Source organism: Halichoerus grypus, chromosome 7, assembly GCF_964656455.1.
Source record: "Halichoerus grypus chromosome 7, mHalGry1.hap1.1, whole genome shotgun sequence".
NCBI classification, from domain to species: Eukaryota; Metazoa; Chordata; class Mammalia; order Carnivora; family Phocidae; genus Halichoerus; species Halichoerus grypus.
The window spans coordinates 116673159-116692527 of record NC_135718.1 but is presented as its reverse complement, the minus strand read 5'-3'; the positions used below and the strand labels follow the sequence as shown (position 1 = coordinate 116692527).

At 39.0% G+C, this 19369-nt stretch overlaps 1 protein-coding gene across 1 annotated transcript in view; it reads left to right on the top strand.

The window, feature by feature from the left end:
• Positions 1–19369, top strand: part of CENPF (centromere protein F) — a 101517-nt gene that overhangs the window by 43532 nt on the left and 38616 nt on the right. The window contains exons 3-10 of the mRNA XM_036099982.2: positions 214–416; positions 1669–1865; positions 6695–6816; positions 7190–7281; positions 9124–9415; positions 10557–10759; positions 18063–18188; positions 19160–19288. Coding sequence (XP_035955875.2) covers positions 255–416; positions 1669–1865; positions 6695–6816; positions 7190–7281; positions 9124–9415; positions 10557–10759; positions 18063–18188; positions 19160–19288 — 1323 coding nt within the window. The 5' untranslated portion in view covers positions 214–254. The remainder of the gene's footprint in view (positions 1–213; positions 417–1668; positions 1866–6694; positions 6817–7189; positions 7282–9123; positions 9416–10556; positions 10760–18062; positions 18189–19159; positions 19289–19369) is intronic.

The following is a 19369-nucleotide window of genomic DNA, read 5'->3' as shown; positions in this document are numbered from 1 at the left end:
AAACAGAGAGCCAGGGAAGCCACACAAGCATCTTAGGTACCTCACAATGAGAGCGATTGGTGGTCACCTTTCAGGGGGTGGGAAAGATCGATGTCCTACTTCCTTATCTTCCGAAATGTGAAGCTTGGAAGCTCCTTAGAGATGCCTTAGTCTCTGAGGCTTTTAGGTCTCTTTTCATGACAGTAAGACCAACAGTCTGCTTATTCTCTCCAGTTTATTTATAAATGTGTGACTGGTAAAGAAAGGAGAGCAACATGAGCTGGGCTTTGGAAGAATGGAAGGAGGGCCTGCCTACGAGAGCTCTTCAAAAAATCGAAGAGCTGGAAGGCCAGCTGGACAAACTGAAGAAAGGAAGGCAGCAAGCGCAGTTCCAGCTGGAGACTCTGGAGGCCGCGCTGCAGAAGCAGAAGCAGAAGGTACCACTGAAGCGCTGGCTCTCAACCATTCACTCAGCGTGTGGATTATTTGATCTTGGTCTGCAATTTCGAGAAAAATGCATGTGCTCTCTGTGGGTGGTAATCTGCCCCTCTCCTTCTTCTCCAGCCTCTGCCCCTCATTTCGGCTTACCTGCTAATATTGAGGGCTGCTGAGTTCCATTTTCATTCTGTCTGGGACCACACATGGGAAACTGCTTTTGGGTTCCATACCAACATGGCCAAAATTCTCGGACTCCCAATCTGGGCGCCAGTATTAGGGCACTTTGCAGTCCAAATGGATATTGCTCCCTGAGGGTGGGCTTTTCACCTTGGCATTCCCAGACTTCTCTTCTGGGCTAGGAAATGAGAACTAAAACAGTGCTTCTTCCTTCCCTCTGCATTAGCCAACAAGTTAGTGGTATAGTCACTGCTTCTGAAATGGCTTCCCTAGTGGGAGAATTTTTACAACAACTGGCTTCAGTGGCCAGACTTTCTTTTCTTCTCTTTTTTTTATTTTTTTGTAAGATTTAGTTTATTTCAGAGAGAGCGAGGGAGAGAGCACGAGTGGGGGGAGGAACAGAGGGAGAAGCAGACTCCCCACTGAGCAGGGAGCCCGATGCGGGGCTCGATCCCAGGACCCTGGGATCATGACCTAAGCTGAAGGCAGACGCTTAATTGACTGAGCCACCCAGATGCCCCAGTGGCCAGACTTGAAAATGAATTGCTAAGAGAGATTTATAGGGTTTATTTTTGATTTTGTTATACTTGAAAGGACATTAAAGCCAAGTCCCTTTCCAGGAAGGGTATGTATAGCCCTGACCAAAGACAATATAATCCATGACTTTATAGAACTTTTCTATCTGGTCTTCAAAGTGAGGTCATTTAAAATTGCTGTGTTCCTGGGGTGCCTGGGTGGCACCTTCGGTTAAGCATCCGATCTTGGTTTTGGCTCAGGTCATGATCTCAGGGTCGTGAGATTGAGCCCCAGTCAGGCTCTGGGCTCAGCATGGAATCTGCTTGGACTTTCTCTCCCTCTGCCTCTCCACCCTGTGCTTGTGCTCTCTCTCTCTCTCTCTCTCAAATAAATAAATCTTTAAAAAAAAATTTTGTGTTTGTGAAGAAGCACTGACCTGTGGATTACAGCAACCACATCTCACAATAATTAGTTGTCGGTGTTACACTCAGATTTACAAATACTTGGTAAATTCACGCAGTAAAAGAGACCTATTTCTTTCTGCACGATCTCCATTAGGTTGAGAATGAAAAAACAGAGGGCGCAAACCTAAAAAGGGAGAACCAAAGCTTGATGGAAATATGTGAGAATCTGGAGAAGACCAAGCAGAAAATTTCTCATGAACTTCAAGTCAAGGAGTCGCAAGTGAATTTCCAAGAAGGGCAGTTGAACTCCAGCAAAAAACAAATAGAAAAATTGGAACAGGAACTGAAAAGGTAATTATGTTGGGGGATATTAATGTGGATATCCTTTATATGTGTTCATTGGATGCTTTTATCTTTTCCTTTAATGGTGTAATTATATGTCGCAATCATTTTCCCAGTGAAATGAACAATGACTTGAGGAAAATTAATTCTTCTATACTTCAGTGCTATAATTGCATGGCTCAATACTATGTAAATGCATTAAATGGCTTCTTGCTTATTCATTTATTCATTCAAGATATATTTATTAAGCTGCTTCGTGGGCCAGATGCTGTGTTTTCTACCAGATTATGTAATATTAAATAATACCAAATCTGTCAACAGTGAGTACTAGAAGATGGAGAGGAGTTAAGCATATCTAATACCAATGGCTTATGTTTCTTCCTCTGAGTGGAAAAGCTGTTGTAGAGAATGAGAGAGAACTAGGGAATTTCAAAAGACCTAGGAACACTGAGGGCCCCGTTGAGGTTGGAGACCAGGAATTTATAGTGGGACCCATCTATAGAGTTGTATGCTTTTTTTCTTTTCCTTTTAGCATCTGGGAGGTAAATGCTGAGAATGTGAACAGGAGGATTGACTTGGGGTTGTTTTTGGCCGGGGTAATGTGATGGAAGATGGTGGAATATTTAAGGATGCTGGGAAGAGAGTGGTTAAAATCGTGTGCCGTGGAATCTAAGCTGGAGAGGGAAGAAAGTGTACTCAAGAAGGGGCTCCTACTGGGGCACCTGGGTGGCTCAGCCCTTAAGCGTCTGCCTTCGGCTCAGGTCATGATCCCAGCGTCCTGGGATCGAGCCCCGCATCGGGCTCCCTGCTCAGCGGGAAGCCTGCTTCTCCCTCTCCCACTCCCCCTGCTTGTGTTCCTTCTCTTGCTTTGTCTCTCTCTGTCAAATTAATAAATAAAATCTTAAATTAAAAAAAAAGTTCCTACTGAGATCCCCATCTTCCATCTTAAGTATTACATAACCAGTTTGCCAGTTTAAGCAATAAAAAATGGTGCCTATGACTTCTTTTCCATTAAAAAAAAAAATATCCAAACAACTTGAGACATTAATCAAAATAAATCCAGTGGGACCAAAATACTGCTAGCTTATAGATGGTATCTTCTTGTTCTAATAGTGGAATTTTGTCAAAATAACAAGGAGTAATACAGGTGGAAAGCAAAGTGGATGTCAGCAGATTGCCCCATTGTTGATTCTGCTAATACACACCCAGAAATTAAAAAAAAGCAAAAACAAAAACAATTTCATTTTGAAATAACTTTAGATTTATAGAAACCGTTGTTAACATCTTACATAACCAAAGTGCAATGACCAAACCAGAAATAAACATTGATTCAATACTATTCACTAAACTATGGACCTTGTTAGAATGTCACTGGTTTTTCCAGTCATGAGCTTTCTTTGTTCCAGGCTCTGATCCAGGATTCTACATTACATTTAGTTGATATTTTCATCGTCTCTTTCTAAGCTGTGACCGTTTCTTGTTTTTTTGTCCTTGAAATTGTTGAAGAGTCCTAGTCAGCTCTTTTGTAGAATAGTCCTCAGTTTAGGTTTGTCTACTGATGAGATCAGGGTTTTTCAGCAGTGGCACAGTTCACATTTGGGACTAGATGGTGCTTTGCTGGGGAAGGCTGTCCTGTGCGTTGTAGGACACATAACAGCATTCCTGGCCTCTACCCGATAGATGCCAGTAGCACCTCCCCCACGTGCATGTTTTGATAATCAAACATGTCTCTAGGCATTGCCAAATGTCTTTTGGGAGGGTAAAATCATCCTGGATTGAGAACCACTGGGTCAGACTGAGGTTATGAATTTTGGGTAAGAATACCACAGAAGTAGTGATGTGCCTTTCTCAATGTAGCCTATCAGGAGATACGTGACCTAATAGGACTTTTACCCTGATTCCCTGGCTGAGGTGTTGTCTGGGTCTCTCCACTGTGAAGTTACACTGTTTTTCCCTTTGTAATTAATAAAGATCTTGATTCCATGAAATTTTTTTTTCCTAATGTGGCCACAATAATCTTAATTATACCTACCTCTCAAATTGAAAGTTAAAATACTTTAAAATTACTCTTATTTGTCTTCCTGTGAAGATAATTTAGGTACACAGAAATCTCTTCCTAATTTTTTTCCTACCCACGTAGGAAGGTGGGTCTCTATAAGTTGCACGTTGGAATGATAAGTAACTTCTATCTCATTGAGTTTTTTGTTTTCTTGTTTACTGTCTGCCATACCAGACTCCATGAGAACAGAGACCTGGTCAGTCTTATCAGTGTACCCCGTGCACTTGGCAGGCCCTCAAATATTTGTCAAATAAATAAATGAAAGATAGGTAGTTGTTTTTGGAAAACAGATGTTAGGGAAGTAGGAAGCTTACTTTCAGAATGCCAGAATAGTTTTCTTTGAAAGTACATTTTGGCTGCTGGTTTTAGAAATACAGGGTTATTTTTATTTATTTTTAAAGATCTTATTTATTTATCTGAGTGAGGAGAGATAGAAAGAGAGCGAGCAAGCTGAGGGAGAGGCAAAGGGGGAGAGAAAAGGAAAGAATCCCAAGCAGACTCCCCGTCGAGTGTGGAGCCCCATGCGGGGCTTGATCCCATGACCCCAGGATCATGACCTGAGTGGAAACCAAGAGTCAATCACTTAACCGGCTGAGCTACCCAGGTGCCCCAGAAATACTGGTTTTAATAATTTAGACAGAAATGTTTGTATTTTTAACATTTGAGGTAAACATTTTTTTGTATACATGTCTATTTTTTATTGCAAAGTGACATTTGGTGGCAATACTTGCAGATATAAAGTGCTCAGAGTTGTGTGTGATACCTAGCAACTTGGTAAGTGTTAACATTATTATTATCAGTTGTTATAGTTGGGGTTAGGATAGCACACTTAGTTTAAAAGTATTTTTATTACCTGTGATGTAGATATAGATGTTTATAAACGTTTATAAACTATATAAACCTCAGACTGTAAAAACTATTAAGTTAAAAAAAACAATTAAGAGTACAGTTTCCTAGAATATAAAAACTATAAACTAGAAAAACTACTGAGTGTATTCAAATTCCCACTGCTAACCTTCAAGTGCAGGCAGAAACTTATTTTCTCCATCAGTGGCCACTGATTAGGTTTCTGGAAGGTCTCAAACAAGTTAGGTTGAACCATTGGAAATGTTGGTCAAAAACTGTTGAGTATTGACAATCTCATACAGTTAAACCACTTAATTTAGTGCTATTTTGGTGGCAGTTTTTGTTTTTCTTTGTAGGAAATAGGAGAAATAAAGGCTTATAGAAATAATAGGGTATAGTTTTATATTTAAAATAAATAAACTTTTTTTCTAATGAAAGGATAGGCAGAGGAGGATGAAGTGTGAATTTGAGAGGAAAAAGAAACACCGACTTTTACAAGCTTCTTTAAAATTCATCTCTAAAGTCACCAAATTTGCTACACCTTTGGTAGTCTATAGACCTGGACCATTCATTGTGGTAGCTACTGGCTACATGGCTTGAAATGTGGCTATTACAAATTGAAATGTGACAGGGCACCTGGGTGGCTCAGTGGGTTAAGCGTCTGCCTTCAGCTCAGGTCGTGATCTCCAGGGTCCTGGGATCAAGCCTCGCATCGGGCTCCTTCTCCCTCTCCTTCTCCCCTTCTCCCCTGCTTGTGCTCTCTCTCTCTCAAATAAATAAAGAAAATCTTAAAAAAAAACAACAAATTGAGATGTGCTATAAGTATGCAATGCACACCAAATTCTGAAGGTTCAGTAGAAAAAAAAGTAAAATATCTCAATAATTTTAGTATTGACTATAAGTTGAAATGATAGTATTTTGAAAATATGGAATTAAATAAAATACTAATATTAAATCCATTTGTTTCTTGTTACTCTTTACATGTTAGTAGAACCTTTCTATTGGACAGTGCTGTTACCAACCATAAGCTCGAATGTGAAGATTTGATTTGTAGAGCAGTCCTTTTTAGCCCAGACATTGCCTTTTCCTTCCCAGATTGAGTTTGGAGCTGAGTGGAGCTAGGGCACTGGGGCACTTCCTTCACTCCTTGCTTTGAGCAACATGTCCATGAGAAAGAGACTGCACATCATTAGCTGTTCTATGGGGTGTTCATTTCATTTCTTGTGTTGAGCTAAAATCAGAGACATTACAGACTTGTGAGAATTGAGTCCTCTTAACTTAGGTTGTTTGATTTTGAAAGGTGTTCAGAACTTAAGTGATAGAAATATTCTGTGCATATATACAGTACATAGTTTACTTTTCCCATTTCTTTGTGACTGTTTCCAGCCGTCTTCTCTAGATGCACTGTTAACTTGATTTTTGTGTCTGTGTTTTTAAAATGTCATAAAATACATGGCAAGTCTATGTTTTTGTCATGACTTAATATTCACAAGTGATGTCAGTTTTGTGATTTGAGCCCATGCTTCAGTGACACCAGTTTCTTTCTATGTTTCTGAAGTTCTGTTGTTGTTGTTTTTAAATATTCCTGTGTCTTTCTTTGGCTTAGAGTATAAAATTTGCTCGGAATATATCCCCAGCCTCCCAACCCTATAACTATAGTGTCATTACAGATCTTCATGGTAGCCTTTATAACACTGTGATTATTGGTTTATATTTCTGTTTCCCTAACCAGACTGAGTTCCTTTGAAGACGGGGGGCCTGAGTTTAGGTCTGTCCCATAAGTTAGTTCTTATTAAATGTCTGTTGGACCAATGAAGTGGTAAGAATTCTTAGAGGGTGGGGTTTTTGTAAGTTTATTACTCTCGGAACGGGTGGTGCTGGCATTCGGTAGCGTTTGCTCTGATTTGCGTCCTCTTGGGTCCTTTTCTAACAGGTGTAAATCTGAACTTGAAAGAAGCCAACAGGCTGCGCAGGCTGCAGATATCTCTCTGCATCCGTCCGCGACACCACAAAAAGTCTTCGCAGCTCCACTAACACCAAGTCAGTATTATAGTGGTAAGGATTTTTTCCCTTCATAGCTCTTTTACTGGAATTTTAATTTGGTCAAAGAAATCAATTAATTCATCTTTGAATTCAACTTTTAACTTGGGCATTAAAAAAAAAACCTTTTAATTTGGGCATTAATGCGCTACATATCCATTTGTGTATCTGTTGAGCTATATGGAGCTACCAGGTTAAGCCTTTAAACTTTTCATTTTAGCCTGTAGTGTGTTTTAAAAATAATTCAGGTTCAGAATATTCAAACCCAGCATCTGTTTACTTAGTGTACCGCAATATTCATTTCTAGACTATTGAAATGATTGTTGATCTGTGAATTCCTTTATGAAATCCATGACTGAAGTAAAACTGTTTCTCATTGTCTTTTTAGTTTCCAAGTATGAAGATCTAAAAGAAAAATATAATAAAGAAGTTGAAGAACGAAAAAGATTAGAGGCAGAAGTCAAAGCCTTGCAGGCTAAAGTAAGTTAGTTATGGGCCTTACAATAGAGTATGCAGTTGAAGAAGTACTTTGATATACAGGTGTCCAGGGTTGGAGAAAAATCTGGTTCACGTAGAGCTTGACACATTTTTCTTACACTAAGAAGATAAAGTTCCTGGCTGATTACCTTAGTTATAATTACTTTTTGGTTTTTAAAAAATAGGAGTAAAAAAAAATAGTGTGGGGAGATCAGTTTATCCCTAGACATTAGATGTTCATCAAATTCTACAGAAACTGTAGCCATATAATTATTTCCCTATTGAGATCTAATGGTAAGGAGAGGGGGGGACCAGGGTCATTCCAGACACTCACTGTTTGGCTTTATCACCTGGAGGCCATTGATTGCTTCCCACTGAGGCCTTACGGAATGTGCTGATTACCACCAGGGACATGGGGTTTTAGGGTCATTATTTATGAGATGTTTATTTAGAGGGGAACGTTATCAAGATAATCTTCCCAATTCTGTTAAATAAGTTGCTGGACAGGGTTATAAAGCTCCATTTTGGTATGGGTAAATAGGCAGAGAGGTGGGCGAAGAGGTTTGTTTAGTGTCAGCAAAAGAAACAAAATGCAGGTTTTAGAAACCCCTGCTTCTAGTTAAGGGACTGACCCTAAATATACTCGGTATCTGTAGAATTTACCCTTACCATTTCTGCTTGTGTGATGTTATTTGCTAAAAAAAAAAAAAAGGTGGGGGGGAACAACAACCTAAATCCTAGTTTTGCACTTAGTGTTTTATTTCTGCTAACCACAAGAACTCGCTGAGATGGGACCATTCACACAGTTTAAGGCTGGACTTATAAGTAGATACCTTACATACTGAGGATCACAAAGTACCTATGAGAGCTTTAACACTTTCAATTATTCTCATGCCCTTGACCCTTGTTTGGAGGTCAACAGGATTCTGATATGTAGCAAAGGTGTTTCTTCTCGCGGTGAATAAAAATTAAACGGTAATTCTCTGGTTTGTCATAGAAATATCATGTGCTTTGTGATCCATTTCAGCCATTGGTGCCCACTTTGCTCCTGACATTGATTCCCAGAGTTTTTCTGGTGGAGAAATTTGAGTCTCTACAAACATGAAACCTCTCTGTGTGGCAAGAAAAGCTCTTGCTATAAAAAAATTTAATGCACCATCTATAGCCATGTCTTGATATTTGTCAGAATGGAAGTAGAGAGAACAAAAGAAGGAGATACGGGGGATTTATTTGACGAGCACTGAGAAATACATAGAATTGTCGAATCATTGTACACCTGAACTAAAATAACACTGTACGTTAACTATACTTGAATTAAAAAAATAAAGAATTCAAAGCAGTAGCAAATCCACAAATGTGTATTATATAACATAAAACACCTTATATGACATTTTTGGGAGTGGTATGGTGGAAAGTGAGATTCTTGAAAGAGTTCTTTGGGTTAATATTTAATTTTGATCCTCTTTGTGCAAAGCAAGTGGAGGAGGTGACCAAGGACAGGCAAGCAAAGGACACCAAATTTCAAAACTCAAAATGGTAGTGAATACTCACTTGTGTTTAATGGAGTATATGAGGGATGCAGAATAAATATAAAAACTGAGCCCATTTTAATAGATTGGGACTCAAATGGTACTGGCTTAGCCTTCAATGCTATAGTCTAACCATTAGACAGTTCCTGTCCTGGATATTGGGACCTAAAGGTTCCCTTGACTTAATAAACATGCTTTCTTGGTATGCAGTGGAAGTGGTAACTTCTTGGCATTATGTCTTTATGTGCTATCTGAAAATAAATAGCCTTGAATATTGAGATGTTTAAAGGGCTCTAAAGAGTTTCTATCTTTACAGAAAGCATGTCAGGCTATTCCCCAAAGCACAATGAATCACCGGGACATTGCACGACATCAGGCTTCCTCATCCGTGTTCTCGTGGCAACAAGAAAAGACCCCAACTCGGCTTTCATCACATGCTCTAAAAACTCCAATTAGGAGAGATTTCTCTGCATCTCACTTTTCTGGGGAACAAGAGGTGACTCCAAGTAGATCAACTTTGCAAACAGGGAAAAGAGATGCTAATAGCAGTTTCTGTGATAATTTGAGCAATTCTCACCTTTTGGACCAATTAAAAGCCCAGAATCAAGGTAAATTGAGCTAAATTGAGCTAAATTAAATTGAAATTAAATTTTCCTGAGATAATTTCGGGGGTGATGCCAGATGTTTTTAATCCTAAAAGGTGCTTGTGTGTTTTGTTAGACACATCAAACTCTATATCTCAATCTGATCATGTGAAATACTGTTTTGGGGATAAAAGATACCACAATTTTGGAATGTCCTTTTATCAGTACTATAAAGCTGGTGCCCAGAAGCCTTCCGAAGTAGTCTGAGTGGCTTTGTCTTTCCAGAAGTAGGGTGAGTAGGTTACAGTTGCCACGCCCCACGCTTCTCCTGTGTCTTCTTTGGTGGCCCATGGAACAAGCCTGGGGTCTGGCCAGCTTTGGCCAGAGGTGTGGCATGTGTCTGCGGGGCAGCTTTCTCTGCACTGCCAGGTTGTCCATATGGGAGCAAACCTGTAACCTTGGCTGGAGTACCACACCACAGCTGACAGCCAAGGGCACCAGGTGGTGTTTTGGAATCTACTCTGCAGACGACGATAATTTCCAGTGCTATGATATATAGAAAATCACCGTCCGTGATCACTGGTGAGAATTGTCATGCCGCCAATGCCGTTGGAACCGGTATTGTTTGTATGTAGGAAAAAAAAAATGAAAAAAAAAATTATTGTTAATTTTGGCAGTATAGGAGGTTCACACTGTCTTGATCTTTACTGGAGGTAAAGCTACCAGAGAATACAGGAGGGTGAATTTTGCACTGCTTAGCATTCATTTGCATGGATATGGGCACAAAACAAATAGTTGTTGCCAGTGTATAAAACCAAGTGGTAATTTTTACGTAGGGTATTACATGGGATACACTTTTTGCAGCCTCAGTAAGATACTCCTCATGATTTTAGAAAACCATTTTCTTTCCCAAGTTTCTCTGAAAACATTAGAAAATGTGTTTCTCTTGCTTCCTATGGATATTTGAATACAAATGACAATAGAGACTAACCATTGAATTAAATCCAATTAAAGTAGTTTCTGTGTTTAGTGTGAAGTAATTTATATTTGTCCCACCAAAGATTTCAGAGCAGAGTAATAACAAATGATACATTCTGAATTGAGCTGTAAATTTTTTGTCAAAAATATATATTAATTAAAGTGTGGGTTTTGTTTGTGATTTAAGAGCTAAGGAACAAGATTAGTGATTTGGAACTACATCTGCAAGGACAAGAAAAAGAAATGAAAGGCCAAGTGAATAAATGTCAAGAACTCCAACTCCAACTGGAGAAAGCAAAAGCGGAATTAATTGAAAAAGACAAAGTTCTGAATAAAAGTAGGGATGAACTGGTGAGATCAACAGCACAGTATGACCAGGCATCAACCAAGGTACTGGACTTCTCATGAGTTGTTGAAAGCCTACATTTCATCATACAGTTCTTTGGAAATTTTTTTCGTACAATACTTTAACACTTAAATTTATGAAATAAATGTGAGTAATGAACCTCATTAATACATACTAGGCAGTATTTGTGCAGTTGAAGTAGTAAGTTCGGTTAGAGTTGGGTAGATGTGGGGTCAAATCCGTACTGCACGTTTTCCTGGCAAAGTGAGTTGGGCAAGTTACTGAGCTCTTGTCCATCTAAGTGGGTGGGGAAGAATGAAGATTATGTATATATGGCACTTGACACATACAAGAGGCAACTAAGTAATGGAGCTTTAAAAGAGGCAGGGGCGCCTGGGTGGCTCAGTCTGTTAAAAGTCTGCATTCTGGGGGCGCCTGGGTGGCTCAGTTGGTTAAGCAACTGCCTTCGGCTCAAGTCATGATCCCGGAGTCCTGGGTTCAAGTCCCACATCAGGCTCCTGGCTCAGCAGGGAGCCTGCTTCCCCCTCTGACCCTCTCCTCTCGCATGCTGTTTCTCACTCTCTCTCTCGCTCTCTCTCAAATAAATAAATAAAATCTAAAAAAAAAAAAAAAAAAAGAGTCTGCCTTCTGTTCAGGTCATGATCCCAGGGTCCTGGGATCAAGCCCCATGTCGGGATCCCTGCTCAGCCAGGAGCCTGCTTCTCCCTCTCCGTTTGCCCCTCCCCCTTCTTGTGCTCTCTCACTCTATCTCACGTGAATGAATTAAATCTTCAAAAAAAAAAAAAAAGAGGTTTAGGACATATGATAGAATTTAATTGATCTCTTTTTTGATCCAATAAATGTACTCCTGTGATTTAATCTTAAGGCTCCAATTAAGGCCAAGCTTCTTAGCGCCTTTGGCGGTGTTTTGTTGTTGCTTTGTCCCCAACTTAACTCTAGTGTTTTATTCCCTTTTTTCTATTCATTCATTCATGTACTCATTTGACAAATATTTGTTGACTGCCTACTGTATGTCCGTCACTGTTCTAGACCAGGGGAATGAAGCAGTGAGAAGATAGACAAAAATCATTGCTCTTGGGGAGCTTCATCCTAGTGGTGGATGCAACATAAATATATAGTCACATAGATAATATTGTGTATGGTGACAAGTGCAGAGAAAAATGAATTATCTTCTAGGACCAACTGTGATTATTTGGTGTTTCCTGAGCCCAGTCTTTATCTGGGTCCAGTGTTTCTTTTTTTTTAGATTTATTTATTTTAGAGCATGTGCACATGCAGGGGGCAGGGGCAGAGGGAGAGAGAGAATCTCAAGCAGACTCCCTGCTGAGTGGGGAGCCTGATGTGGGGCTTGATCCCATGACCCTGAGATGACCTGAGCCGAAATCAAGAGTCAGATGCTCAACCAGCTGAGTCACCAGGCTCCCCTATCTGGGTCCAGTGTTTTGCTTACGTTTGCCTTTCTTCCTGGTATACTCTTTATACACACACACACACACACACACGCACTTATATATAATATATATATTTCTGGATTTTATTTACAATTTGTTGAGGATTTTTTTTGTCTATATTCATGAGGGATATTGGTCAGCTTTTTTGTACTTTTGTTCTGTCTTCGTCTGGTATTTGTATCAGAGGTCATAGTAGCTTCATAAAATGAACTGGGAACCGTACCCTTCTATTTTTTGGAAGAGATTGTGTAGGATCGGTGTTATTTCTTCTTTACGTGTTTGATAGAATTCTCCATGAAACCATCCAGTCCTCGAGATTTCTTTTTTGGGAGTTTTAAAATTACAAATTTAAGGGGCACCAGGGCGGGGGTGGGGGGCATAGTCGGTTGAGTGTCTGACTCTTGGTTTCGGCTCAGGTCATGATTTTCATGGGTCATGAGATCAAGCCCCACGTTGGGCTCTGCACTCAGTGTGGAGCCTACTTGAGATTCTCTCCCTCTCCTTCTCCCACTCATGCACTCTCTTTCTCAAATAAATAAGTCTTTAAAAAAATTACAAATTTAATATTTAAAATAGATATGTAGCTATGAAAATTATTTCATACTGGATAAGTTGGGATAGCTAGTGTTTTTATTTTATTTATTTATTTTTAAAGATTTTATTTATTTATTTGACAGAGAGCTAGAGAGGGAACACAAGCAGGGGAAGTGGGAGAGGGTGAAGCAGGCTTCCTGCTGAGCAGGGAGTCTGACACAGGGCCCAATTCCCAGGACCGTGGGATCATGACCTGAACCGAAGGCAGACGCTTAATGACTGAGCCACCCAGGTGCCACTAGCTTTTGTTTTTAGAGGAAATGGTCCATTTTATCTAAATACTTAAACTTAAAAATATAGTTGTTTGTAGTATTTTCCTATTCTTTTGATGTTGTTAGGTCAGGTGATATTCTCTGTTTCTGATATTTCTGTCTTCTCTTGCTTTCTCTTTGCCAGTCTTGCTGGAGATGTATCAATTTTGTCAGTAATAATAATAAAATTTGTCAATTTGTTGATCTTTTATTGATCTTTCCAAAGAATCAGCTCTTTGGTTCATTTATTTTCTTTTTTTCAACTTGATATATTTTTGCTCCTTTATTTCCCTCTGCTTGCTTTGGGTTTATTTTGCTCTTCTTTTTCTAGGTTTTTGAAGTGGGGAACTTAGATGATTGATTTGAAACTTTTCTTTTCCAGTGTAGGCATTTAAAGCTATAAATTTCCTTCAGTACTGCTTTAACTGTGTCCTACAAATTTTGATATATTGTATTTTTGTTTTTATTCCATTCATTGTGTTTTTACTTTATTTTTTTTAATGCATTTTTAAAACATTTTGCTTGAGACTTCCTCTTTGCCCCATGGATTACTTAGAAATACCTTGTTAAATTTCCAAGTGTTTGGAGATTTTCTTCTTTCTGTTATTGATTTCTATTGTGTTCAGAGAACATACTCTATGATTTCAATTCTTCTAAGTTTGTTGAGGCTTGTTTTATGGCCTAAGACAATGGTCTATCTTGGTATATGTTTCATGGGCACTTGGAGAAAAAAGTGTATTCTGTTGTTGGGTGAAGTGTTCTAAAATTATCCTTAGCCCCAGATTTTCAGTTGGTTGATGTTGTTGTTGAATTCTTCTATATTTTTGCTGATTTCCTGTCTATTAGTTGTTGAAAGGAGGATAGTGAGAGTCTTCCAAGATTGTTGATTTATCTATTTCTCCTGTCAGTTCTCAGTTTTCGCTTCACATATTTTATAACTGTTGTTTGGTGCATACACATTTAGGATTGCTGTGTCTTCTTGGTGGATTGACCTTTATCATTATATAATAGCCCTCACTGTCTGGAAATTTTCTTTATTCTGAAGTCTACTCTTTCTGGTATTAACATAGCCACTCCAGCTTTCCTTTAATGTTTGCATGATGTATTTCCTTCTGTCTTTTGATTTTCAGCCTATCTTTTTATTATTATATTTGAAGTGAGTTTTATATAGACAGCATATAGTTGGGTATATTTTTTAATCCATTCTTCTACCAACTGTCTTTTAATTAGCATGTTTAGGCCATTTACATTTAATGTAATCATCGATTGGTCATGGTTTAAAACTGCCATCTTATTTTTTATTTTCTGTTTCTTTTTGTTTTTCATTTTGTTCATTTCCTGTGGGTTACTCAAACATTTTGTAGAATTTCATTTTATCTAGTGGTTTAGATGTATTTCTTTGTAGAGTTTTTATAGTGACTGCTCTAGATAATATATTATATATACACATCATTTGTCGGTCTGTTGGTGTTGTCATGTAAGAAGTTCTAATGGATTAGAGAAAATTTACTGCTCTTTTCATCCTTTTACCCTCCCCTATTTATAATACAATTTTCTTAAGTGTTTTCTCTACCTGCATTTAGAACTACATTAGATGGTGTTATAATTTTTGCTTTAACTGTCAAACATAACTTAGACTTTCTTTCTCTTCTCCAGTTTTCTATCATTTATGCCAATATTGTTGGACCTTCCAAGGTCCCTTCTTTCATCATTTCCTTTTTGTTTAGAGAACTTCTTTTAGCCTTTTTTTTTTTTTAGGGTTGGTCTACTGGCCACATATTCTCTTAGTTTTCTTTCTTTGGAAATGTCTTGATACTTCATCCTGGAAGGTGTTTCCTCAGGATACAGGGTTTCTGGGTTGACTGTTCTCTTCTTTCAGCACCATCATGTTTTTCCCTTGGGTCCCAAAGTCCCTAGTCACTCAGTCTTCCTCTCTCCTTTCAGAGCTTTCTTAATGTTTGTGAAGGGTTTTGAATTGTTCTCAATCTGAGGAATAGAGAAATGTACGTTTATTCTATCTTCCTGGAAGCAGTAGTCTAGGTTCATTTTTTTAGACATTCTCCTAGTGCAATGCTTTGCACAGAGATATTGTTGATAAATACTGATTCACTGTATGAAGGTGCAGTGGAGGGTCAATGGGAACATGACCTACCTTGACCTACATATTTATTCACTTTGTGCAGTCTGAGTTTGTAGGTTGGTTTTCTAAGTTAGAGAGACTTGGATTTGAGCCCTGGTTCTGCCACATGCCACTTGTTTTGCTTTTGAATTCTGAGCCTCCCCTGCCGAATCAATAAAATGGTGTTAATGTCTGTGTTATAGGGTTGATGTAAAGATTGAGATAAATTTTGTAAAGGCTTTAGCATAGTGCCTGGCACATGGTGAGTTTATAATAATACATTAGTTATTATAGCATTGAGTTCCTTGTCATTTAACTTTTTTTCAGTTGCATTTCTGCCAACTCAGGCCTTCCTATATATGAGTTAACTTATCCTATTATACTTTGTCTTACTGGTTTTGGAGTGACAGGATCACTGAATCTTTGTTCTATCTAGCATATTTGATAAGGTCTCTTCTTACCAGATCATGAATTAAAACTTTTGACTAGGACAGTGCTGAGAACACAGCTCTGGCTTTCTATTATAAACTTTCCTCCAGGTTCTTCAGATTCATTTGTTCAATGCTTTCTGGGTACCTTTTTTTTCCAGTGAGCTTCAAATCTACCTAACTGAAAATTCAGACTACCTTTCTCCCTCTTGCCTCTTAGGATAATAGGACCTGATCAGATGTGTTGCTGAAATCAAATTATGCTTTGTTTATGCTGTTCCCTGACCTACCATTAGAATTACCCGTTAAGTAAAATGGAACTAATTTAATCAAAATCAATACCATATTCTTTTGTCAATGTATGCTGTTTCTAGTATGCTTCTTTTCCAAGTATTTGCAAACTGTGTGGGATACATAGTTTGAACTCATGTAGAAACATTGAGGCTGACAGCAAACCTGGAGTTCAGCACCCACATTTCACAGTTGAGAACTCAGGCCCAGGGTGCTGAGTGAGTGCCCAAGGTCATATACTACATATTTTCAAGGATTTCAGCTAGGACACTATTTTAGAATATTATGGAACATTCATGACACCTAGTGGTCAGCTAGTCTTACATGGATTGTGCATCGTCAGAATGTATCAGAATGTCATTGTAAAACATTTAAATAAAATATGAGCATATTCTAAAGGCTCTTTTTAACCTGTTTTGTAGTAAGAAAGTGGTTGATTCTGAGATGTTAGTGGAATGTGTTGCAGTTTGAAGGAGGACCAGGAGAGGGCACCAAGGGTTCATTCATCTCTGCCTTGCGTGGGCTTTTTTTCTCTGAGAATTGTCAACCACCAAAATTTGGACCATCATCTGGGCAATGATTTTTATCTGGGTTATTTACTGCTGCATCTCCCGTACCTAGCACAGTGCTTGACATATAGTTGGCTCTTGATAAATATTTGATTCATATTTGTTATTATTATAAGTAATTTCTGTAATACTTTTCCTAGGAGATTTAAAAATTCAAGAACAGTAAAGATAATGGAAAGGTGTCTTAATGTCCAAAGCAGTGGATTAATTTGAACCAGTGGCTCAATTATTCTTCTTTTTGAAATTGGTATATTTAAAGTACTGATAGTTGGAAAATCATTTAGTCATTAATGACCAGCTTTATTTTTTCATCTTTGGTTAGTTAATAATTGGTGTCTGGTCTTCTGGCAAAGTATTACGTAGTGTTTTCTTTTCTTCTAACTTTTCTCTTAAATTTCTAATATTTCTAATAGTTCTGAATGATATTATAGTGATTCTCTGAGAAATACTTTAGAAGAGAGATTTGCCAAATTGGGGCACATTTCTTTTAGACCAGGGAGTTCTCCCCCACTCACATGAGGTGTTCTTATTCTTCCCCAGAAATTTACAGTTGTTTTGTAGGGCATTTTAAGGATTTAAACACCGTGGGGAAGATTCAGAGGACATTTTGCTCCAATTTAATTTTAGAAGGGCATCCTAAGTTTTGATTTAGTTCATGTTTTAAAACTTATTTTAAGGGTATTGGCTATGTACAAAAACAAAAGAATGTTCTTTGTGTTGCTTATGGCAGCTTGGTTAAAAACCGGTTGTGATATTCTCTGGAGTGCTGTGAACCTTCAGAAATTTAAAATGGCATAGCAGGAGCCTTGTGGAAAGAGGCATTTTAATATTTAAAATTTCCCACAAAATCTATTATGCTTGAAACAGACTATCATATGAGGGTCATGGCTACCCACTGATTATTTTACAGCTTCTAAATTACACAGATCAACATCACTGCATTTGAACGTCTCATTTCTATGCAACAAAATGTTAGATGAATCTTTATTCAGAAATGCTGATTTCTTTTTTCATAGTGCAAATTATGAAGTATTTATTTAAACGGTCTAATATTTTATATCTTTTCTAATATTTCCCAAGTACAAACTTTAGGTGTGCTAAAATAATTATAGTGGTTTTAGTATTTGTTGATCATTTTATTTTATTCTATCTGTTTTTTAAAGTTTTATTTATTTAAGTAGGGGCACCTGGGTGGCTCAGATGGTTAAGCACCTGCCTTTGGCTCAGGTCGTGATCTCCGGGTCCTGGGATTGAGCCCCACGTCAGGCTCCTGACTCAGTGGGGAGCCTGCTTCTCCCTTTGCCTCTCCCCAATGCTGGCACTGTCTCTCTCTCTCTCTCAAATGAATAAATAAAAATCTCTTTTAAAAAATTTTTATTTATTTAAGTAATCTCTACACCCACTGTGGGGCTTGAACTCAAAACCCCAAGATCAAGAGTCACAAGCTCTACTGACTGAGCCAGTGAGGCGCCCTTGCTGATCATTTAAACTCCAACTTTTTAGTGGAACAAAAATGTCAAAACACAAAGATGAACTTGAACCAGACCTAATTTTTCTAAAATTCAAAATATTTGCTTCTCACCTCGAATAATTTTGTATTGACCATTTTTATTTGTTGTTAAGTGTACTGCATTGGAACAAAAACTGAAAAGATTGTCTGAAGATTTGAGTTGTCAGCGACAAAACGCAGAAAGTGCCAGATGTTCTCTGGAACAGAAACTCAAGGAGAAAGAAAAGGAGTTGCAAGAGGTAAGGTGAATGGATTCATGAGGAGTGCGCATTTCATAGTCTCGTCATTCGAGAAGCGTTGCTGTTTGTTGTAACTTGGGGTGTTCTGCGAGCAGGGAACTCCTTTGTGAGGAAGAGGTTCCCCGTATTTTCCTTCACACTTCCATCTTTCAGTTTTCCATTGGAGAAGCGACTCAGTAGCCAGAATGTTCTTTTTTATCCGTGTCCTCTGATTTCGTGGAAATTTGATACCGAGTAGGAAAGAATCCTGTCTCTTCTTTCAAACACTCTCAGTTGTGAAGGAAGTTGTATCCTGATCTCCACCTGTTTCTAAAGCCTGTGGGTTGGCGAATACATTAGAAAGGTAGTTGATGCGGTGGGGAAAGAAGTTGGCAGACACGTTAGGGCTGAAGACGCCTTTCCAGAAGTATTGCTGCCAGTGGACGGTGAGTTAGCCTGGCAGAGTGTATCCTATGGGGTAAGGCTCTCTAGTCTTTCAGTAAGAGCGCCTGGAAATGGAAATCTGCTATCCCGATGTGGTTATCGAAGTTAACTGGTGGCATATCCTTGCTGTCATTCTAAATTGTGAGTGGTGTTACGATGTTTGACATCTTAAACCCCATTTTTGAGTGTCTTCGATTTCCTAGCTGAGTTGCGACCATGGCAGCTCAGCTGTACTCCCTTTTGCCCCTGGACTTGTCAAAAGAGAGATGAAGAATTTAAGATTGGGGATGGGACGGAAGCTGGCTGCTCTCCATGTGGCCAGCTGGCAGACTCCTTCCCCTTTCCTCCGAAGGCCTGCGTTTGATCACCGGGACCAGTGCTAAAGACAGTTAATGTTTATCATTAAGTGAATGGTCAGCCTGGCTCCCTATTGTCTCCTGCTCTTTCAGCGCGGCCTGGCCCGCCGTAGGAGGCTTGTCCACCCACCTTGGCGTCTCCTCGTTACCCGCCGGCAGTCCGACTGACGCGTGTGCCTTTTGGTGTTTCAGGAGCTCTCCCGTCAGCAGCGCGCCTTCCAAGCCCTGGACCAGGAGTGCGGGCAGATGAAAGCCAGACTCACGCAGGAGTTACAGCAAGCCAAGAACGCTCGCAATAGCCTTCAGGCTGACCTGGATAAAGTAGGGAGCTGGCTTATTTCTCTCCTCCAGTAGTCCCCCTTTTCCTTATTCATACGTTTTCTATACTGCAGCTGACACTGT